This window comes from Aedes aegypti, chromosome 2, assembly GCF_002204515.2.
Source record: "Aedes aegypti strain LVP_AGWG chromosome 2, AaegL5.0 Primary Assembly, whole genome shotgun sequence".
In the NCBI taxonomy this organism is placed as follows: Eukaryota; Metazoa; Arthropoda; class Insecta; order Diptera; family Culicidae; genus Aedes; species Aedes aegypti.
In genome coordinates, this window is record NC_035108.1 from 74,735,264 (window position 1) to 74,759,323 (window position 24,060).

General features: G+C 38.4%; 1 protein-coding gene across 1 annotated transcript in view; it reads left to right on the forward strand.

The window, feature by feature from the left end:
* The window catches only part of LOC5573766 (PAB-dependent poly(A)-specific ribonuclease subunit PAN3), a 100,367-nt gene extending 79,444 nt beyond the window's left edge, over positions 1 to 20,923 (forward strand). The window contains exons 5-16 of the mRNA XM_021841227.1: positions 10,169 to 10,269; positions 10,362 to 10,500; positions 10,565 to 10,711; positions 10,771 to 10,914; positions 10,980 to 11,096; positions 11,158 to 11,281; positions 11,341 to 11,463; positions 11,527 to 11,656; positions 11,721 to 11,857; positions 20,038 to 20,229; positions 20,294 to 20,456; positions 20,511 to 20,923. Coding sequence (XP_021696919.1) covers positions 10,169 to 10,269; positions 10,362 to 10,500; positions 10,565 to 10,711; positions 10,771 to 10,914; positions 10,980 to 11,096; positions 11,158 to 11,281; positions 11,341 to 11,463; positions 11,527 to 11,656; positions 11,721 to 11,857; positions 20,038 to 20,229; positions 20,294 to 20,456; positions 20,511 to 20,621 — 1,628 coding nt within the window. The 3' untranslated portion in view covers positions 20,622 to 20,923. The remainder of the gene's footprint in view (positions 1 to 10,168; positions 10,270 to 10,361; positions 10,501 to 10,564; positions 10,712 to 10,770; positions 10,915 to 10,979; positions 11,097 to 11,157; positions 11,282 to 11,340; positions 11,464 to 11,526; positions 11,657 to 11,720; positions 11,858 to 20,037; positions 20,230 to 20,293; positions 20,457 to 20,510) is intronic.
* Positions 20,924 to 24,060: the final 3,137 nt, after the last annotated feature.

The window sequence follows — 24,060 nt, forward strand, 5'->3', positions numbered from 1 at the left end:
TTCTTTAAAATAAAAAAGTTGGCGTATGCGTCACTCTTGCGATCACCGTAAAAAAAAAATTGTTCCGTACATTTTGTAGTACTGAAAATTCTGAACATATTCTCAGAATAAACTATGGCTCTAAAATCAATAAATCTTGACGAAAACCTCATGTCCGCCTAAATTAGCTTCCTGGACCAATGTGCATTGCTTGTGATATATCATTTTCTTATTTTTTTTATGCGCATTCTTCAACTACTATTATACGATGCTACAAAAATTTCAGACAAAAAAAAATGTTTTTTGTTGAAAAACTAAAATTTAGTTTTATAAACCCCTGAAAAAGGCTGTTGCACAGAGTTAAACATTATTTTTCGCAAAACAAAATCCTCTTTTTTATGAACATTTTGTAACTAGAAGTAGGGCTTTGAAATTGCCCAAATCTAGAATCAAAGATTCACTGTTCCGGACTATCCTCGTTTGGATGGAGTTGATGTGGGATTAGTAAACTATAGTAGCCGTTTGTGTCGGTTGAAACTAAAACCTTTGTGATGGTAGCCTTGTCTCCAAGGGTTCCAAATGGGACGCCAACTCTATCCTAGGTTAGGGTAGGTTATTCACGATAGTCCATTGTATTACTGTGTGCATTTGAAACGCAAATACCAAATGCGGGAACACCAAACGCGGTAAGATTTTCTACAGGCAATCCGATGTCGAAGTAAGCTTTTCTATGCTAGGTTGGCGGTGATGTATGCAATCGTTGCTAGGTGTCTTTTTATTGTTTTGTCTTACCGCATTTGAAGGACATTAAGTGAAGATTTGCACCTCAAATGCAAACAGCAATAATTCAAAACGCGACTTGATCACTGAATAACTTAGTCTTTATGTGTTACACAAGACATTTATTCTTCTTAAAAAATACACTGTTAAAAATAATGAATATTACACGTCATGTAAACTTCATGAATGCGATGTAAACACGACGTCATGTAAATTTAAGTCTGGTATCATGTAAATATGTGTTATATGTCACGTTATCGCACAGGATTCTGCTGGATTACATGACATATAGTTGAAGTTTACATGACATATGATGTAAATATCCATGATACACCACGCTCCAATTATGTGCATTATATATCTCAGAAATTTACACGTTTCGTTCGAACTGTGTAGGAACAATTAGTCTTAACGTATGGTTAGCACTTATTGGATTCACGATCGTCCAGGTCAACGATCAGTTGGTGACTAGTCCTCTCTCATCCATCCTCTTCGAATACCATATTGTTGCAGTGATGCAAGTTTTACAGATTTTTCTATGTCTTATCATAGGAATATCGTTTGAATGTCAAAGGTTTCAAAGGTTTTATGATATTTAAAATACTATTGGCACAACAATCTTGACATATTTAGTAAGTTTTTTTTTGATGATGCAATTGAAGTACAAGCCCTTTTGAAATCAAAGGATAATTGCTGAAATTTTCAGCAAATCTATAATATTCATTCATTTTGACTAGCTTGACCTGCAGCTTCAGAATAACCTTAAATTTTCTAACCTGGAAATAAAAATTTAATAAAGAATTCTTTTGATTTATAATAAAGAAATTTTTTGAGCGATCGCAAACCTATTATTATGACAAAAATAGCGAATTAGTGAATTTCGAATTAAAAATTATTAAAAATTATTGTTGAATCTTTAGAGCAGGCCGGTTCAATCTATTTAACCCAGTGGAACCCAACCTTTTCAGAGTTGCAGCCTCCTTTGAAGTCCTACAAATATTCCGCAGCTCCTACAAAATTAGTCATAAAATATGTTTCTGTCAATGACATTGGACGCATTCAAAGTAAAAATTCACAATGTAATCGTAAAAGCTACTGTGAAAATTCAGATAAATAATAACACGATTTTCTACAAAATAAAAAAGCGAGAAACCTCTCGAATGGTTGATCAAAAATTTGGAACTGAATTATATTAAGAACTCGCGAAGACGGTCTTCTTTTTCTGTGATTGCTGAGTTTTTTTCTTATTCCACTTTGTGTTTATATTGCTGTTTGCATTTGAGATGCAAATCTTGACTAAACGTCTTCCAAATGCGGTAACACAAAACAATCAAAGGACACCTAGCAACGATTGTAGAAATCACCGCCGCCCTAGCAAGAAAAATCTATCTCTGACACCGCATTTCTTGTGAAAAATCTTACCGCATTTGGTGTTCCCGCATTTGATATTTGCATTTCAAACGCACACAGCAATACCAATTATGCGCATGCTGTTCAAATCCTTACATGAACTCAGCAAAAAATGATTGAGTTTGCATCACATCGAGTCATAAATAGCCATTTGAGTGAAATGTCATGCCAGCAAACGTAGCAGACATTAGAAATAATTAATCTTCTGCCTAGATTTATCAGCAACTTTGGAAAAAACTGCTCCGCCGACTGAGGTTTTTAATAACAGTTTACTTTGAACACAATACTTTTCACTTTTTCAGCGGTGGGCTGCATTTGACGTTTCGTGAGAGGGGAATCTGGGCTGCATATGACGTTGATATTTTTCCTCTTCGCGAGTCTCTCTCAGGTTGACCCGACAAACCTTGTTTTGTCTTGCAGTAGGCTGTTCGATAACTTAAAACAAAATTATACCCAAAAACTATCAGTTTTCTAACCCTGTTATTCTCAATTTTCCCTTAAAGTTCTTCGAATTTTTGTACACAGAATCACATCGGAATACTTCAGGAATCTAACTGTGAAAGAATCAGGTAAATCCGTTGACTCTTTCTCAAGTTATTTCGTGACATACAAACATCATTACATTTTTATTTATATAGATTTCATCTGAAACTCTCCAAGGAAGCATCTCAAAAGAACATGGAAAGAACTCAGGAGTCAACCATATGTACATCAAGATGTCACCAAGAATCTATCCTGCTTGGCAAAAACATCTATTAAGAATCTCTAACCAAGCTCTAGTCAAATATAAACTATAGAGAATTTTAAAGCAATCTGTCATAAACTTCGGAAGAGTCCACGATTAAAAAAAACCTAAATTCCTCAGTATTTTGCATTGTCTATTCTGATTTGAGTATAAACACTCAAAAACTACAAAAGATTGTTTTTTGCATTGCAAAGAATTTTATAATAAATCGACTATGGAACTCCTCAAGAGTTTCCAAAAAATTGGCTTACAGTCCACTTGAGATGTTAAGAACATGCAAAGAGAACAGCACTGCTCCTGTGTAGTACTGAATGAACATTGTTATGCATCTTGTCTTCCAACCCTGTTATAATGGGTGCACGGTGTTTTTGTTGAGCAACTTTATTACAAAAAATAGGTAAGTCTGAAATTTCGAACTAAAGACAATTAGTCTTTGCTCTTTCATTTGATACAAAAATCAAAAAATTCGGTCGGGGGTCCAGAACATTTTTTATTTAATGTGAAGTATTTATGGATATGTGTTTTTGTACCGACGCACATTGCGGTGAACGTATGGAGATTAGCCTGGGACACGGTTGTATGAAAAAATTAGATTCTCGCTCCAGTCCACTTTTTGGATTGCATTTAGGTCTCATAACAACTGTGCAAAATTTCAGCTTGATCGGAGAAACTATGTTTTAGCGCCAGCCGTTCAAAGTTTGTATGGGATTTACTATGGGAAAACTTACATTTGCAAAGAAAAATCGCCAGTGGTCGCCCATTGAACTCTATAAAAATTCTGAACACAGATCTCGATAGGTATCTTTACGATGAACAACATTATCGAAGACCGCAAAGCAATCCGATGCTTGTGAAAAAAGTTATTAAGCATAGACTATTCGGAAATTTTGCCCAATTTTGTTATTATTGTTATTCCTTTACGTGTTAATCAACGTCACCTTGTCAATAGGTTTTCATTGAATAACTTTTTTCACAAGAGTCGGATTGTTTCGGGTCTTTGGCAATATTCTTCATCGTAAAAATACCTATCGAGGTCCGTGTTCAGAATTTTTATAGAGATCAATGGGCAGCATCTGGCGATTTTTCTTTGCAAAATTAAAATATAGTTTCTCCGATCGAGCTGAAATTTTGCACGGTTAGTATGGGACCTAAATGCAACCGAAAGTGGACTGGAGCGAGAATCTAAATGTTGTTCCCCACTAATGAAGATACGGGACAAACTGCAAGATCAAACCATTTGAACACCTTGGCATGGAAGGTAAAGTTGTTCTTGGTCAAAATAGCTGTGAGGGACGAATGACCCTCGGGTTAAAGTCACCCTAATCAAACAACAACCAAAAGAGCTGTAATAAGCATAAATGACATATTATATACGCGTAATCGCAACACTGTCTCAAGCGTCATTTTAATTATTTTCCACGTAAAACCTTGAAAATCGTACTTGAATTGGTCATAATCATGTAAGAAGTTATTAGGAAATATTTCTCACAAAACTTATGATCTCGTCCTAAGGTGAAGATGCATCCAATTCAAACCTCGAATTTTCAATAGCACAAATCTAGAGAACCTGGCAACCTTTTGCGTTGAATATTTTATTGATTGGTCGCCACCAGCAAGTGACCCGTGAGTTACCGGTTGTCTGCTTCTCTAGACTCGTGCTTATGAAAATTCGAGGTTTGGCTTCTACGTATCTTCACCATAAAAACCATTGGTAACCGAGTGTGTAGCTCGTTGTTATTAAGCAAATAAACGGGCCTCTTTCTTTCAACGCCATTTTTTTAAAGTTGTTAAGTACATCTGGACAGATTTTTAAAGAAATTGTTAGACGAATTTGTTATGCTAAATCTTTAATTTGAGTACAGTAATGCTGCATTTCAAAATCAAAAAAATGTTTTTAATTACATAAAGTAATTGAATATCGTGAAAATAACTATAGCTGATTGTATATTTACAAGTTCACGTGCTATCCGATTTTACGGAGTCGATTTCATTGTATAATAATCAGCATTAGCGTTAACCCTCAAAGCGCCGGGATAGACCTTTTATTTTCATTCGACTGGTGCTCTGAATAAAAAAGTTAAATGAAATGTGGTTTTCACTATGATCGATGGGATGAGTTAGACTTCCTGCGAGTGGGGTTTTCAAGCTGGAAGTCTGGACACACATTACGGTTTACACATTTTAATAAGCAACGTAATCAATATTTAACCATTTTAAGACTTTGAGTAACAGATCAATGCAAGAATACATCATTTGGTTTATTATCTTGTGTGAGAAAGCTGGAACCTGATTCCAGAAGTACTTTCCGAGGCCAATGAACAAAATTAAATTCGTCTCGAAGCAACATATGTGGCTGCTTGAACGTTATGAAATAATCCCAGAAACCCAATGTAAGACATCAACTCTCAATACACCCGATTCTGTTTTTGCACGAGGGATGCGTACCGTGCAAACAAAGTTTTCAGTTCAAAATTTCAAAAACCGTGCAAAATAAGTAACATTATTTCTCGACGTTTCATGTAAAAATAAGGTTTTGGCGGAAAAAAATGTATGGAAACTTTTTTTGCACAGCCGTGCTAAAAATACTGGGAGTATTGTCAATTTAACCATATGACCAATGCTCGATTGTAGGGTCACTTCCTGTGGACATGGATGAAACTCAAAACTAGGCATGCGAATGCTTAAACTTCATAAAATAACCTCAGCGTTTCTGTAAAAGCATACTTCTTGCATGTATGGACACTTCGGCTAAATAACAAAAACAAAAGATGAGATTTTGAGGTCACTTCCGGTGAACCAGGGGAGAAAAATTAACCCGTATAAGCCTGAGTGAAAGCAAAAATACTAAAACCCTCACCACTCAGCGAATACATAACGGATTCAAATAATTTTTTTGTCACTATACTGGCCCACATATCTAGTTTCTAGAAATAGCCGAAGGAACTCGGGAACATTCCTGTAGCCGGAGTTATTGCGGTGGGTCACTGGGTCAAGTCGGGTAGAAATAGGCGATTTTTTGGGACATGCCAAATTATCTTTATTTATTTTCAATTACATTCATTATATTAAATCATTAAGATCTGATATTCAACATTATAAATTAATAGTTTCACACCATTTAGAGTGTACAAGATGCGGCCACTCGGGCTTAATGTCCAGAAGAACCGGCTCCAGATTTGTTAGGTATTAAACCGTTTCAAATCTTTAAAAGTATAGATCGAACATAATAGTTCACTAAAATGCGTTCCCATAAGCTTGACACAGATGTTAAGATACAAATTGTGCACTTCATCATAAATTTGAGACATCTCGGGCACCCAACAATTGCATTTGTAGGATCAATCAAATGCAGTTGACATAATTATTCAATTTAATCGATTGTCAAAAGGTTTACGCTGGAACGTTTTTCATAAAACTCCTTGGTATAGTGGTCGCATTATAGTCGATTCTAGAAATTATCTGTGACTTGAAAATTGCCTAGCTCCAGGGGCACAGAAGCACAAAACCCTTGTCACCCGACCTGACCCAGTGATTCACCGTAATCATTCCGGCCACAGGAACATTCCCGAGATTCTTTGACCGCTTTTAGAAACTAGATATGTGTACGAGTATACTTCCAAAAAATAATTGAAATCTTTTAAGTATTCACTGAGAGGTGAGAGTTTTAGTAATCATGAAATAACATCAGCGCTACTGTAAGATCATGCCTTTTGTATGTATTGATACTTCAGCCAGATGTCCGGATTTCGAGATCTGCTGTATCAGGAAACGCATATGAAAATAATCCGAATTTTCCAATTATTTCAATTTTGTATATCCATTAAATTTGGGTTCGTTTATCAGAAAATGGAGTAAAATTCTTACAACTCGTGTATTTGACAATAGAGTAACAACTGTTTACATCGTTCTAACAGTTGGCGCCAGCAAAAATACAGACAACAACCTTTTGAACATGCAGTTTCTCTCATTGGCCGTCGAGCGGCGATACTGTTGTCCGTATTTTACTCACTGCACTTCGCTCGTTTCTCAGATTTCTCGTTTCTTCCTTTCTTTCAACGTAAGCTCATCGAGAACTGTCAAAACGTATGAAAAATTATAAAAACGTAAATAGCTTGAAATTAAAAAAAAAACTCTATCAAACAACTAATGAATAGATATGAAGCGTAAAGTGAATAGATAACATTGTGTGTTTAGTTCATCTTCCATGGTGATTTATTTAATTCATAATTACGTTTTCAACTACTTCTGAAAAAGAGTCATCTGCTGCTTTTTTAAGAATGTCGCCCTATTGAGTTGCGAAGTATACAGCAAAATTCAATTAGTAATTTTTTTTCACTTAAACGTACTCTAATAATCCTCTGGTCATTGTCCGGTTATATGGCTGAAGTATCAATGTAAGAAACATGTTGTTCAGGTCACTTCTTCAGAAACCGGTCGTCTGGACGAAGTGTCAATACAGGCAAGAAGCATGTTTCAACAGCTACGCTGAGATCGTTTCAAGAAGTTTGAGTAGTCGCATGTCTAGTATTGAGTTGCATCCATGTTTGTCTCCTGGTTGACTGGAAGTGACCCTACAACCGAGCCTTGACCGAGTTGATATCTTGCATTATCGAAAGTCTTACTCATCCGACCGATCATAGTGAAAACCGCATTTGATTCAACTTATTTGTTCCGGAGCACCAGTCGATTGAGAATAAAAGGTCTGTCTCAGGGCTTTGAGGGTTAAGGCCGCACGGGACGTCATCATAATCACCCTATTCATTTGAAGAAGCAAATCTCAAGAACCACTCCATATATCGATGCGAAAAATGTATCACTATGATTCGTTATATGTAGTGCACAAACAAATAAATTTTCAGCTTCATCGGTTCACTAAAACTCAAGATTTGCTTCCACAAAGTTTTGATGATAATTGTTAGAGTGAGACAAAAGATAGGGAAAATAACTCCCGTGTCACCTTAAGCATTTTCGTCAAATTCGTCAATGGTACAGTTCTAGACCGTTGTACGAGTGTTGCTTCCTTCCCGATCGTTACCTAAGACCAGAGACACGTCCACGTTCGAAACAATGGGTAGGACAAACGTTGGCATATATTTTGTGCACAGTGTAGCTAAAAAATCAACGCTATGTAATTCTAGACTCCGTAATCCGTAAAAATAAGAAACCAAAAAACATACCTAAAAGGAACCAAAAAGAGACAAAACAGGAACCAAGAAAACAAAATGAAACCTAATAGGAGCCAAGAAATAAAAGTTTGAATCTTCATAACTTCAGAGCAGATATTTCTTTAAGATCTAAGACTTTTTTTAGAATTTCTGGCATTACAGCATGTATTACTGTATGTGTTATTTTTATCATGATTTTCTATAGGAAATTCATTAGAAATTCTCTCAGGTATTTGTTCCAATATTCAAACTCCGGAACTTTATAGTGGAGTTCATATAGTGATTATTTCCCAATCATTCTAGGAAATTTTTTCTCCAAGAATTTTGTTGAGGATACCTCAAGAATTCAACTTGGATTTTTCCAAGGAGAACCACAGAAAAGAAATTTCCTCAATGATTATTTTAGAAATCATCTGATTTCCTCCAAAAATAGTATGCGGAATTTTTCAAAAAAGTCCTAACTGCTCCAAGATTGTATCCAATGATCCGTCCATCGATTTCTCTGACACATCCTATAAGAGTCGCGGTCAAAACGTCTTCTAAAGTTCAATCAATAACTTCTCCAGAAATGTCTAGAGATTTTCTATAAAATTGTCTTTCAGGATTTATATAAGATTTCAACAAGGGATTTATTCAAATCTACCTTCAGCAATTGCTTCAAGGATTCCTTCATATATTTATACAGAAATTACTCCAGTAATTCTTTGAGATTGTCTCAGGAAAGTCTTGAATGTTTTTTGAAGAATTTTTACAGCAATGCCTCCGAGGAAATGCCAAGAAAGTTTTTCTGTAATTTAAATCCATGAGGCATTTTTTAGAGAATCCTTAAATAATCTCAAATAAAACTTGTGTAAGATTTAAAGTCGCTCTTAATTTACAAGGATCTCTGAAATCTCATGAAGTTCCTACATAATTAACTAAAATAATCGAAAAAAAATATCAATCGAATTATTAACTGGTGTGAAAACTCGAATAAACTTTAAAAGATTGAATGTGATTTTCTTAGAAACTTTTTAAGAAATGTTCAGAAAAACTGCAGGAAAACTTGATTACATGCTGGATAAATTCCTAGAAAAAGATTTGTTCGTAGAATTGAGGGGTTCTTTTAGATTTTAGATTTCTGGGAGAAAACGAAAGAATCCACATAAACGGGAGGAGGAATTCTTGCTGGGTAAGACTCGATATTTCCATGAGTTGACCTGCCGTGAATCGCAAGTCAGTCCCATCTTCATTTTCGTCAAAATTGAGTTGAGTTCAGTTTTCAACATATCTTCCAATGCTGCCCTATTGAGATAATAAGATTTGTTCGGAAAAAGTAGGAAAAAAAACAGCAAGATAAATTGTCCCATAATGAAAAGTAACCGCATATCAGTCCCACAACAGATTTTCGCACGGTTGTAACACAAAAATGAACCATGTTCTGATCATTTTTATATTTTTTTCAGAAAGATATCGTAGTGAAAAGCAAATTGTGAAAGTTTCATTAAGATCTGAAATTATTCCAATCCCTGGAATTTTTTGAATATTTATATGGAAAACGAGTTTAAAATCTTCACACCCCATTTTCTCAATGCCTACTTTTTACAGATGGGACTGACTTGCGATTCACGGCAGTGATGGTCTCTTCAATATCGATCCAAGGAGGTTTTGCTGTCTATCTGTACTTTAATTCTATTATCAATAAGAGTAAGACTCCGACAAACAGAAAAATCATAACCGGAAAAATACTACAATATGAAATGTTTTTCCGTATTTATATATAACAACAATGCACTAAATGTCTAAAATATTTACGTTTACTATTTCAGAAGGACGAAACTCAAAACTATGTAACACATTTTCCGGTCCAAGGTTTAGAATAACATAATTTAACAAACTTGTGTTAATAGTTATGATGGCTAATTATTTTTGATAAAAACGGTAAATAAAGCACCGTGCCTGCTAAATTGGCACCAAATTAAGCCCACGACAAGACTTTATCTAATTAGAAGCTTTGGGGGAGCTGTGAGTTAAATACCCAATGCCTTTTGCGAACCAAACCGAGACTGATTAGCATTTTGTCTATTTTTTTTCCTCGTTCTACTTCAAGGGCGAAGTTTACTCCGTAACGAATCACCACAGAGTACTAATACATCTCCTCGAATTACGCCTCAACCATCACCACCGCCAATTACCACCAACATCCATCAAGTAAAGTGTCGTCCCGTTGAACTTTTGGCGCCTGAGGCAATGCAAAACTTTTAACATTTTTTATTTTCCCATTTTTCATCTTTCACCTCCAGGAAAACGTCGGTGGCACGACGTATTTCTATCCGACCGCAGCGAACCATCAATTAACACCGAGCAGTACAGTTAACACGACTGAAAATACCTTTGTCCACGTAGCAAGCTCACAAATTAATTTAAGTTACTCGCATCCAGGTCAGTGAGCTTTCGAACGCTTCCTCTTTCGGAAAGGGACCTTTCCATCAACTTTTCATTTCAGGACATGTCTACCCGGGACCTGCATCGCACGTGGTCAACATGCAAGCGAAGGCACAACTGTCGATGGCGTACTTCCTGCAGGACGAACTGAGAAACGATATTTTATCTAGGAACGAAATAGTCAATAGTATTGAAACCGAGTGTCAAGGTGCTTTTAGCATTGATTCCCATTCAAATGTTCAAATGACTGATTGCATTCGATTGCAGATTTACCTCTAGAAGTGGAGAACTATCATTCTTTATGTCTGCTAGAATCTTTACCAGTCCATCCCAAGCTACCGGTACAGTCGTCCACCTACAAAGCAACACACAATCTAACTGGCGTTAAATACTGCCTTAGACGTCTTCATGGTAAGATTGACCTTACAGCTATTTGCTCCAAAAATCTTACTTAAAAGTTTGTTATCGAATTGCAGGTTTCCGTCTCCAGTCGACCAAGTGCATGCAGATTGTCGACATGTGGAAAAAGCTTCAGCACACGAACGTAGTACAACTTCGAGAAGTATTTACTACGAAAACCTTTGGTGATAATTGTTAGTTTCTTTGGGTAATATCGTCTTGTAGACTCATCTAATGAACCTTTGTATTCCTCAGCCTTGGTGATAGTGTACGACTATCATCCCGGATCGCAGACGTTACTCTCAAAATACTTCATCCCGAGCGCAGAATCTACGAACGGCTATTCCGATCCATTCTCAGGTGAAGTGCGACCTTTTAGGTGAGTTTTAAGTTCTGTTCCGACGACTGCTATGCATTAACTCGAACATTCTTTCGTAGCCACAAAAGCGCCCTTCATCGGGCGTCTACCAGTACGCTCCTACCGGAGAACGAAATCTGGTCGGTGATAATCCAGCTGTCCGCCGGACTGCGGGCGATTCATCAAGCTGGACTGGCCTGCCGGTACGTAACAATGACCTTTACAACATTGTTGCCAACAAATAGTGATTTAACATCTACTTTTAGAACACTGGACCCCACGAAAATAATCATCACTGGCAAGCGGATACGATTTAGTTGCGTAGCGATTTCCGACCTCGCTACGTACGATCCCAGCCAAACGAACCCGCTGACCGTGGTCAATCATCATCAACAGGTTTGCAGAGCTGAATTCTCTCCGGAAACGAGAACAAAATTTTCTAACGGATTTCTCTTTGTAGGATGATCTGACGGCCTTCGGCAAACTGATCCTGGCCCTCGCCTGCCGAAGTTTACAGTCCGTACAGCGAGATCAGATCCAGAACAGTATTGAGCTGATATCGCGGCACTACTCGTCCGATTTGAGGAACATTATTCTGTGAGTACTAAAGCATAATTTTCATTCATTCGATTAGTTAACGTCTATACAGATAACACTGAATCAACAATTTCACGCCACAATACTCGATTCGGCCACGAATCTCTCCATCAGCCCACCTAGGTCACTGCGCTCCACGCATTCTTGTACTATACCAACCAAATTCGAAGCTAACACCATCTTTGCAGGATTGTTGTCTGGCATTGCTTGCAGTCCCTCCTCAAGCATCGTCCGCGATTAACACCCGTAGAAGATTACCGGCCTTATGAGCGTTTTGTGCATGATACATTTGGTGAGGTGTTCAATCTTTTTTGACCGTTGCTTCTTGTGGAGGCGATAGTAAGCCCGACTTCCACTGATGATGCGCCTCCGTATTTCACGGAAAACGTTATTATTGGCCGTCAGCAAGATTCCGAGGTAGACGAACTCGTCGACCACCTCGAACGTATCCCCGTCTATCGTAATACTGCCATCTAGGCGAGCCCTGTCGCGCTCGGCTCCACCTACCATGCACTTTGACTTGGAGGCATTCACCGCCAGTCCAACTTTTGCTTCCTCGCGTTTCAGGCGGGTGTACAGGTCTGTCATCTTTTCAAGTGTTCGACCGTCAATGTCCATATCATCCGAGAAGCAAACAAATTGACTGGATCTCGTGACCTGTAAAGCCTGCTAAGCCCGGCTCTCCGCATAATACCTTCTAGCGCACCCTGCACGAAAGTTCATCACATTGTCGTTGTCCCCGGCGGACTGGAGTGTTCTGAAACCTTCACACAATTTTGAACACCTTCTATTGTTGCTTTCATCAGTCTCGTGAGCTTCCCGGGAAAGCTGATCTCGTCCATAATTGTCCATAGCTTTACGTGGTCCACACTAAGTTTGCCGACTTCAATTCGATGAAAAGGTGATGCGTTGGAACTTGGTGTTCACGACATTTCTGGAGAATTTACCGTACAGTAAAGATCTAGTTCATTGTCGATCGGCCGTCAACGAAGCCAGCCTGATAACTTCGCACGAACTCGTTCACTACAGGTGACAGACAACGAAAGATGATCTGGGATAATACTTTGTAGGCCGCACTTAAGATAAAGATTGCTTGGAAGTTCTCACAATCTCACTTGTTGTCTTTCTTGTAGATGGGGCGTCGACTTAGGGTTACCAGACGTACTCTTTTCAGAGAACATTTACTCATTTTTGCCTAAAAATCTGAGTACTATTTATTTTGTTAAATAGGCTGAAGTGTACTCTCTTCAAGTTATTACTGTCGATTGCGAACAAATCAAATAATCTTTTGAAGAAACCAGATGTTTTTCATGAGAGCAGGATATCCAACGATTTTCGTTAAATAATATCTAATAATGATTAGAAAGTATTCATTAGCTCATACATCTTACCAAATAAAGAAACAAATGACCTAGCGGTGAAACTATTTATAAACAATTAACTAACTATTGATTTTCAGTTTAAAGTTTATTATTAATTAATTAATTGGATTTGAACGATTTGGAACAGCTATTGTTCATGCACTTTTACTAGAAACGTCATTTACCAATTGACCAATGGTCGAAAAAAATATGGGAATGGAATGGTTCAACTTTGAAATATAGTGTCTAAAACACGAAAATAAACTACAAAATTAATCTTCCATATTGCTTTAACAATTCCTTAGAAAAACTTAAATGAATGCCAATGCTTGGGTTTCTTTTCAGATCCATGGTTTAAAAATTCGATCTCCCTAGTTCTAGTTTCTTGTAGAAGAAAATATTGTTCTACATCTGGTAGAGAACATTCTTGCTAAGTACAAATCAAATATTTGATAGACTATAATGTTGTTAAAAATCGAACGGCTTTCTTCATGTCATGGGTCATTATAAAAATATATATATATATATATAATTCACTCGGGGCCTTCCTTAGCCGAGTTGTTAGAGTCCGCGGCTACAAAGCAAAGTCATGCTGAAGGTGACTGGGTTCAATTCCCGGTCGGTCCAGGATCTTTTCGTAATGAAAATTTCCTTGACTTCCCTGGGCATAGAGTATAATCGTACCTGCCACATGATATACGAATGCGAAAATGGCAACTTTGGCAAAGAAAGCTCTTAGTTAATAACTGTGGAAGTGCTCATAAGAACACTAAGCTGAGAAGCAGGCTCTGTCCCGGTGAGGACGTAAATGCCAAGAAGAAGAAGAAGATATAATTCACTCAGAATCAATGCCCAATATAGTAAGCAAGCATTATTTACGGGTGTTATTTACAACCAAGTGAAATTCGGACTGGAAATCCATAATGTACAATTAGTGAATTAAATTAAGATCAAAATACGTGAAATCTGTAATGAGTAAGTAAGACCAACTTAACTGGAAAAGTTTGGAAGTGAATGTCTATCTTAAAATTGTTTGAAATATGTAGATAAAAGGCGTAATTTGTAAATTATTCCAACTTTTTCGAAATTGCACTTTCTTGTCAATAAAGTTAATGTGAGCAACGACTTAAAATTAAAAAACAAACGCAAGAATGCACGTTACATTGAGGCACGGGATTTAGGCTTCTTTTACACGTTTATTTGATTACATATCTTAAATATTCGAGAAAAAATGATGTTGCGCATATATGTTCTTTGAGAAGTATAAATAATCAATAGAAATTCTAAAATATCGTAAATCAGGTTTTTAGTTTATTTTTTTTTAATACACAATGTTCAATGTCGGTGCCTTAAGGTGAAATTGAATATTGAAATGACACCAACAGTGGGTGACACTGAATGTGAGCGTGTGTTGCACCCACTCTCTTTCTTGTCGCATTCGCTCTCATATTCAGCGCTTCGTGCTAGCGGAGTTTGTTTTTGTTCGTTTTCGCTCTGATCGGGAATCATTCGGATGAATTTTTATAACACTGCGCATGACACAAATACGTAGGGGAATATTTTCACTTTGCTGTGTTTCTTGCAGTAAACAATCCCTAACAACTCCATAGAAACATAGGGCCTAATTAGAGCATTCAGCCTTTTTGTTAAAAATAGATGACAGCTGGCAAGTTTGTTTTTTATGACCAAGCTAGCACGCCATGAAATCAATTAAAATTCTTCCCCTCAACTCATGTTTTCAGAAACGTCTATCCTTTGAAATTCTTATCATTCTTTTTTTTCTGTTCCAAATCATGTTTTCCAAACCGCCATTTACCGCCATTACCTGATTTCATCTATCATTGTCAGCAGGATGCTGGTGATGGGCAACACATGAGATGTTTTTGAGATACTTTTATCAAAAACATCTCATGTGTTGCCCATCACCAGCATCCTGCTGACAATGATAGATGAAATCAGGTAATGGCGTTTTTTTTTCGGGTGGCCTTATAGGGAACTATAGGCTAATATTTTCAAAGCTGAACGATCACTTCAACATCTGGTGGCTAGTAGGAGAACCGTCATAAAAGATGTTGGGTTGAGAACGCACCGTGTGCAGCATAGGAAGGAGCACACATATTACACTTTTTCTCGAAATAGTTATGTTGTAGACGATCAGAGAGCATTGAAAAACATGATAAACTTTTTTTCCTTCCAAAATGTACAGATCCGGTCAGTGCTCATGTACGATTTGTGGGATAAAATTGGAAAATTGGTGTTTGGCTACATAGGTTATAAACATCCGGATTCTTTGTTTGTGGCTAAATTTGTTGTGAAATCATGCGTATCGCAAGAATAAAGGGTCAAAATGATTATGCCAATGGAAAATAGTTTAATAATTAATTGATTATGAGCTAATTTTTGGGTCGAAAAATTGAATTGAAATTGAAAAACTTCTTACCTAGCGACCTCTATGCTGGTGGCGCATTAAATTTGCCTATAGGAATGCCTCCGAACATCAATTTCGTTGGGACCACAATCGGCTTTTATCAATCATAACCATTCCCCTTTTAGTCTCCTGGCCAGTGATGGAAAGTGGTGAACAGTTCTGCTGAACTTAAACAAAAACAAAACCAAACGCTCCCGAGCGTCAGAGTGCTAGTTTACTCGCATCTGTCGTGCTCCCGAGTAACCGAAGCTAAAGTGATTCGTGAACGTGTTCGGGGCTGCTCAGAGTCATATTATGCTTTTGGGATTTATGGTTCCCAAGGGATTTTAACTACAAACTAGTAGTTTATTGTCGATTTGATGGTTATTACTATTAATTTGCCTGTCAAAACCATGATAAATCACACTTTGCTCGGTTACTCGCTAGTAAACGTTCCCGAGCTTTCTTTTGACATGTTCTCCCGAGCAGACGGGTGCGGCCATACTCACACCTAGCCAGTTCGCGAGTCTGTGATGTTTGTTGGTATACTCTCGTGAGCTGCTTCGTGATGCGAACTTTTCCACCATTGCTCCTGGCACATTCAATTGGTCGCTTAACCCTGAAGAGAATCACGCAATCCTACACGGGTATTCAACACGTCCACATATATGTTTTGCTGTTATCGAGGTTTTTGCACCAATTGATTGGCATGGAGATTCTTCTGAAACTAACGGTGTGCTGAAAACAGCATGAATTATACTATATTTAAGACACTTCATAAAATTATGAACTTACTTGAAAATACCTTTGCGAAATGTTCTGCTCGCTATCAATTCGCTACAATCAACAATAAACGATCATGTAGAAACGATGGACCAATGCACGCGTTCACTCGTTGACGTTTAAGCGGTGCCGTGTTATTAACGTGACCATGGAAACAAGTGAATTCGGCACCGCTCAAACGTCAAATTAGTGAACTCGTGCATTGGTCCATAGCACGCATGAACAAATTCGGCATCCCGCCGAATCGCCAGCTGTCATTTTCTACCCCCGCTGTTTACCACTTTCCGCATCAACTGACTGCTTAGATTGATGTACCTTTCTCAAGATACCTTGACCTCATCATCGTTCCAGAAGCAAGTTCCACCTGTTTTTGTTACAAGTAACGTCGCGTTTGCTAATTACAGACATTTTCAATAAATGCAGAAGTATCTTAAATGAAAGAATTAGTTCGTTCGTTCGAAACAAATCTCTGAACAAAATTGATGTAATGTGAACATAAGGGATCTATTTCGTAAATCGACCAGATTCATGTGGCTCGTCTGTACTCACTGTCGATAAAAGTAAGTATGCGTACCGTGTACCCCCGCTAATTTGAACGGTACCTCATGCAAACCATCGGGGTTCATTTTTAATTTGAACATCTAGTCACCTAGAAACGTGTTTCTGGTTACCTCTTTCACTGTTTTGTTTTGATTCTGCGTTCCGTTCCACAGCGTTCCACCTCACTTTACTCCGTTCCATGAGTAAAATGACGTTTGAACCATTTTTAATCTGAACGATGTGTAAATTAGCGGGGTTCAGATTAAAAAGTGTTCAGATTAAATGTGGTCAAACCAACGGGGGTACCCGGTATTTCAGAAGTCACCCGTCGACAGTCATAGTAATCCACACTAAGCTGAGTTGCCGGCTCTGTCCCAGTGAGGACGTTAATGCCAAGAAGAAGAAGAAGATATGCACAACCATATTCCTTTGCAATGCAACTAATGGAAAAGACCATGCCCGAAAACCCCCTAACTTTGGCATGGTAAAAGACACGTCATATAAGGATTATCAATATGCGTTGCTGCTTATAATACAGGATTGAATTATGATGGAAAAGTTTTAAGCACCTGAATTGTCTATTTACGAATTGCTCTGGACTTTTTTTACAACTTTATTCGCTAATATTTTCTGTAATATATGTGGTTTATATGCAATTTTTCAAGCTTTATTAAGACAGCTGTCTTTGGGAGCAAAAAACCTAGAGATGGTTGGCAGCTGAGAGAGACTCGCGAAGAGAAAAAATATCAACGTCATATGCAGCCCAGATCCCGCTGTCACGAAACGTCAAATGCAGCCCATCGTTTTTTATGGCTGAAAAAGTGAAAAGTATTGTATTCAAAATAAACTACTGTTTAAAACCTCAGTCAGCGGAGCAGATTTTCCATAGATGCTGATGAATCTAGACACAAGACTAGTTATTTATAATATCTGCTACGTTTGATGGCATGATATTTCACTTAAAATGCCGTTTATGCTTTGGTGTGATGCAAACGTAATATTTTTTTGCTGAGATGCTTATGTGAAAGTTTGAACGGCTTGCGCAAGATTGATATAATCACTGAGTGGCATAAGGAAAAACTCAGCTATCGCATAAAAAGAAGACCGTCTCCGCGAGTCTCGTCTCAGGTTGGCAGATAGCATAACGATGGAGTATACTGTTGTTCAGAGGATTTTGCATTTGCCATATTTACTTTTTTCACAGGCTTCGAGATTTTTATGGTGCCTAAAATTGTACTATATTAGTAATTTATGAGTATATTATGAATTTCAAAGAATTAAAATTAGAAGAAAACTTAGCTGCAAAACAAATGCTGTGGAAACACGAGTGAACATTTTTGACAGTCGAATCAACAATCTAAATTCATAGCCTACTTTGACCAAACTATAAAATTAATACGTAAACAATGTCAAAATCGAATCACCCCCTGTCGTTTTATAGCTAGCGTAAAAAGCTGAATAAGAAGAGATGATTAGTTGAAAGTCTTCTAGAGAATCACAGGAAGTTGGTTACTGTAAGTGAGAAACTAATTACCATTGGATACATTTGTTCAACGTGCATTTCTTATGTGTGTAAGGGACGGATCTGGCATTGAACTCGTGACCTTCTGTGAGTAAGCAGAAGCGATAAGCCTATGACCTCATCCAATAGATGGGAATCTGCAGGATGTGAAAATAAGCCAAATTTTTCCGAAAGCTCAAAATGTTCCTCATTTTGTTGGAAACTTCAGAACACCGATGAAGTTGTCAAGATTTTTGTAGGGAATCTTCAGGAGTAGAATATCGCGTTATAAATCGTGTAGATATCGTTAAAAAAACTCAAAAGCCTGCTTAGAATCCTCAGAATCCTCAGATTTTTCATGGATTCCGCTGAATCTTGCTGCAAAGTTCTATAATTATTTTATAAATTTGTAGAATCTTTTTCATATACGTATAGAGATTTCTGGAAATTCCGTTGGAAATTCTCAGTACTGTTCAAAGTATCCCGTCTGCCCTTTGATCCCTTGATTACGCCGCACACGAATTCGTTTGCTCTAGGTGATAGATGACAGATGAAAATCTTGGATATTATTTCGTAGCTGGTGTTTAGTATAAGAGATAAGCAGAACGTGAGCAAATAACCAAATATTTACTCGGAATCAATAAATATAGCCCCTTTGACAATGAACTGAATAGCGCCTTCCGCTTTTTTACTAGCGCTGCTTTTACTGTACGTTAAACATAATGTCGGAATTGTACGTTGTATCGATCATCTGGTAAGCTACATAGTGCACTTCTTCCGATAATATGTTCAACGTACGATAGTAAAAAAAGCGGGTGGTGCTATTCGGTTTAGTGCCAGTGGAACTATACAATGTAACACGTAGTGAAAACAGAATATACGTTTGTTTGTTTCGAACCAACTTTCGTTATAATGGAAGGAAATGGATAAATTGCAGTGTCCTATACTTGTCCAGGGGTAATTAAATGTACTCATACGGTTGCCACACTCCTTCAGGATTAGTGTTGAATACACCTAACGCCACAGTCCACTTTGGGACGATATGCCAGAAATAAGAAGAATGTTTGGCGTTAATATTCTGGTGTGACTTTTGGCTTTCATAACATTTGACGTAGACTCTCAAACACGTCGCCTATCTTATCTACATAAACAATAAGGTACACTACACATATGACTTGAATCTGCATCAAACGGTTCTAAATGTTAACTTTTGAGAGCTCCGCGTCAACACCTCGCGAGCTAGATTGCATCATTGCTGTCTAGCGTTCTGGGGTGAATGCTGTCATAATGCGATCTGCTTGTATCCTCTGCGACATTCAGGTGCTCCTTGTAGTACTTCATCCACCTCTCGATCAACAAGCGTCTTTTCATAAAGATGCTCTTGTATCTCACTTATCCATGAACGTTTAGGGTCGCGGAACAAAGCATTTGCGAAATCTGTTGATTTTCTGATAAAACTTCCGCGTTTATTAAGAGCAGCATTTACACTATGCTGAGTTCCTATTGACATAATTCTGAATATCTCCATTCCAATTAAAAAAACCCTTATTTCTGACCAGAATAAACACTTTTGTACCATCTTTTGCAGATACTTGCTCTCATCGAGCAATCGCCGCTCGGTGACGGAGATCATGCCGATGATCGGTGCCCGCTTCTACGTGCAGCTCGACGCACTGCAATCCCAATGTGATATCCAGGAGGACGAACTGGCGCGGGAGATGGAAAACGGCCGGCTCTACCGACTGCTGGTCAAGCTGGGCACGGTCAACGAGCGACCCGAGTACGTATCATGAATATCTTCACGCATGAAGACTAGTTCGATTTCTAATTCAACATACTTTCAGACTTAACCTGGACGTCACGTGGTCCGAAACGGGCGATCGGTACATGCTGAAACTGTTCCGAGATTACCTCTTCCATACCGTCACGGAAGACGGCCGTCCCTGGCTGAACCAGTCCCACATCGTGCAGTGTCTCAACAAGCTGGACGCGGGCACCGTCGAAAAGGTAACTTTCCATTTCTAACTTTAAAAAGTACGCTTAAATTCGACTTGCCCACAGGTTCAGCTGATGTCGCGTGACGAACAATCAGTATTAGTGGTGACTTATGCTGAACTGAAGCACTGTTTAGAGCAAGCATTTTCCGAACTGGTAGCGGCAGCCACCGTGTAATAAGGAGGTTCGCGGCAAACCCCAAGAAAAAAAAAAACGAAAAAACTTAACTTGAGGCTCGAGAGATGTGTAATATTTTTGTCTGTGTAAGAGAAAAAGCGTTTATGATGATGATGATACAACAAATACCACAGCAGCAACAACAACAGTAACACACAACAGGTTTATAATGGGAGAGAGAAAGCGAAAGAATGCAGTTTCTACTACAACTACAATAGAGGTACGTTCGTGATCTTATTTTTATACACATACATCCAAAAACCGGACGAAGAGAGGAAGCAACATAAAACAAACAAAAAAACTGGATCGTTAGAAACTGTATATGCGAAAATAGGGGAGAAAGTTGAAATTCTTGTTAAATCTTCAAATTGTGTAATCGACATAAAGTGAATCGATAGAGATCAAGAAGTACTAAAGTGAGAACTCGCATCATCATCGTGTGGTACCCAATATTTACAAAACCCACATGAAAACGGTAGAAGGAAGGAAAGCATACACTTACACACACACGCGCACTTACTCATAAGCGAACTGTAGTTACATTTGGACAGGAGAATGAGAGCGCGGAAAGCGAAGCAACCGAGATGACGAGAGCGTAACCAATTTAAGGAATGAATCCGAGAAGGGAAGAAGAGTTTACGAGGTGAGAGTAAGGGGCAGTGTTTGGAGATAGATGGTTTATGTTAGGAGATGTTCATTTGTAAGTGATTTTTGTGAGGATTATTTCATGTAAGGTTGCTAGTTTCTTTGGAATTGTGATGTCCTAGAAGAGCTAAAATTGTGCAAATCGAAAGTTGAGAACCAATAAAACTTGGCAGCTGAAACGGAGGTAGCGAAATTGGGGATTCATTATTTTTGAAAAACATTACTTGCAGACTGAGGAAAACTTGTTTGAGATCCTTATCATTGCATTCTTATTAAATTTCTCGAATGACGTATATCAGATTTCCTTGCAGGCTCAATCATCTCACTAACTTCCTTTTTTCAATTCTGAAGGAATTCTTGGAGAATTTCTAGGAAAAGCTCTGGAGGATTTCCCGGAGGAAATCTAGAGGATTTCTTGTGAAAACTTCTGAAGAATACCTAGTGGAACTCCGGAAGGTTTCCGAAAATTTTTTGGCTGATTCCTGGAGAAACTCCGACTAAATTTTTTGAGGAACTATGGAGGAACCATGAAGAAAATCCGAAGCGATTCCCGGTAGAGCTCCAAACGAATTTCCGGAGGAGCTTTCACTGGAGCTCAAAAGAAATTCCCGGTGGAGTCATCCAGAAATTCCTCGGGAGATTTTTTTCCGAGAATTCCCCCGGCGATTTCCCCCAAAAACTCCTTCGGGATTTTCTCCAGGAATTTCTCATGGGATTTCCTATAACACTTCCGTCGAGGATTTGGTTCTGGGGATTTTCTCTAGAAATTCTTTCAAGTATTTTTTTTCACAGATTTTTTTCCGCAGATTTCCTCTAGGAAGTTTTTTGGAGATTTACAACAGGAATTTCTCCGTAATTTTTTTCCTGGAATTCCTCCGGGGATTTTCTTCAGGAATGCCCCCGGGATTTCTTCAAACAACTTCTCCGAGAATTTTCTCCAGGAAATAATCCGGGAATGTCCTTCAGGGATTCCTCTGGTGATTTCCTCCATAAATTTCTGCGGGGATTTCTTCCAAGAACTCCTCTCAATGTTTTCACACCGATTGTTTCTGGGGTCGAGCATTTCCTTTAGCGATTTTCTCCAGAAATTCCTCCGGAGATATTCTCCAAGAATTCCTTCGGGAATTCTCTGGGATTTTGTTCAGAGTTCCTTCCTCTTTTGGGTAGTCCTTCGGAGCTTCACCGGTAATTCGTCCTGAGTTGCACCAGAATTTCTTTAAGAGTTCTTTCAGCGATTCTTCTGCATTTTATTCAGCATATCCTCCGAAGTTCCTCCAAAGCTCCACCGGGAAGTACTTTAGATTTCCTTCATAGTTCCTTTGGAGTTGTTGCGCAGTTCTCTCAGGATTTTGTCCAGGTTTTTTTTTCCCCGGATTTCACCCATGAATTCCTCCGTAGATCCTCCAGCAATTCTTCCGAAGTTCCTTCAGCAATTCCTCCGGAGTTCCTCCCGGAGCTTTGGAGGAACTTTGGAGGATATGGTGAATAAAATTCGAAAGAATTGCTGAAAGAACTCCGAAGGAATTTCCGGAGAAACTCTAAGGGAATTCCTTAAGAAACTCTGGACAAAATCCTAGAGAATCTCCAAAGAAAAACCTGGAGGAACTCCGGAGGCGTTCCTGGAGAAACTCCAGATGTGTTTTGGAGGTACTTCGGAGGCGTTTTTAGTAGAACTTCGGAGAATATGCTGGATAGAATCCAAAAAATTGCTGAAAGAACTCCGCAGGAATTACCGGGAAACTCTAAAGGAACTCCTGCAGGAACTACGATGCAATTCCTGGACGAACTCAGGAGGTGTTCCTGGAGAAACTCCAGAACAAACGAAAAAGTGGCTGTTTCGAAGCAACTTTAGAAGAATTCCTAGAGGAACTCTGGAGCTGTTCCGAGGAATTTTGTACTTGAGGAACTCTGGAGAATTCCTGGAGATATTTCCTAAAACAAAAATCCAAAGGAATTCCTGGTGGAGCTCCAAAAAAACTCCGAAGAAATTTTTGGTGGAAATCCCTGCAAGAAACCCTGTAGCGTATCCTCGGATAAATTTCAGAAAGAAATCTCCGGAAAAAATTCTGAAAGAATTCCTGGTGAAAGTTCCCGGAGTAAATGTTGGGGGATATCCCGGAGAAATCTTTGAAATCCCCGGAAGAATTCCTGGAGCAAATCTTCAGAGCAATACCTGGTGCAAATCCCCAAATAAATTTCTGGAGGCAATCTTCTAAAAAGTTTTCTGGAAAAATCCCCGAAATTCCCAGAGGAATTCCTGTTGGACACATCGGAAGAACGTCAGTAGAATTCTTGGAAGGGTTTCTGGAGATATCTATAGGCGGACTTCGTTGTGGAATCTTTAAATGTATTCCCGTAGCAATTCGTGGTGGAATCCTTGGACGAATTCCTAAAAGATTCCCTTGAGAAATACCCTGATGATTCCTGGATGTATCCTGGAAATTGCCGAATGAATTGCCGGAGGAATCATTGGAAGAGGAATAAATATTGTTTGAAAAACAGCTGCAAATATTGTTCCTATTTTTACTTACCTCAAATGAGTAGGAGCTAGAGATATAATTCTGTGAACAATTCTCCACTTTGATTTTGAAGCGATTGTTGTGTTGGTCTAAATTGCGGTAAAAAATCGAATAGTTGTTACAAATCCTGAATTCCTTGAAAAGAATACTCTATTGAAGCTGTCGGATTGCAAAACTATACCCGAACGAAAACCCCACAAACACTAAACTCAACAAAAAGCCGAGGAAGCCCGTTCATCTTATCTCTCGCGATGCGAGCTAATTATCTACTAAGC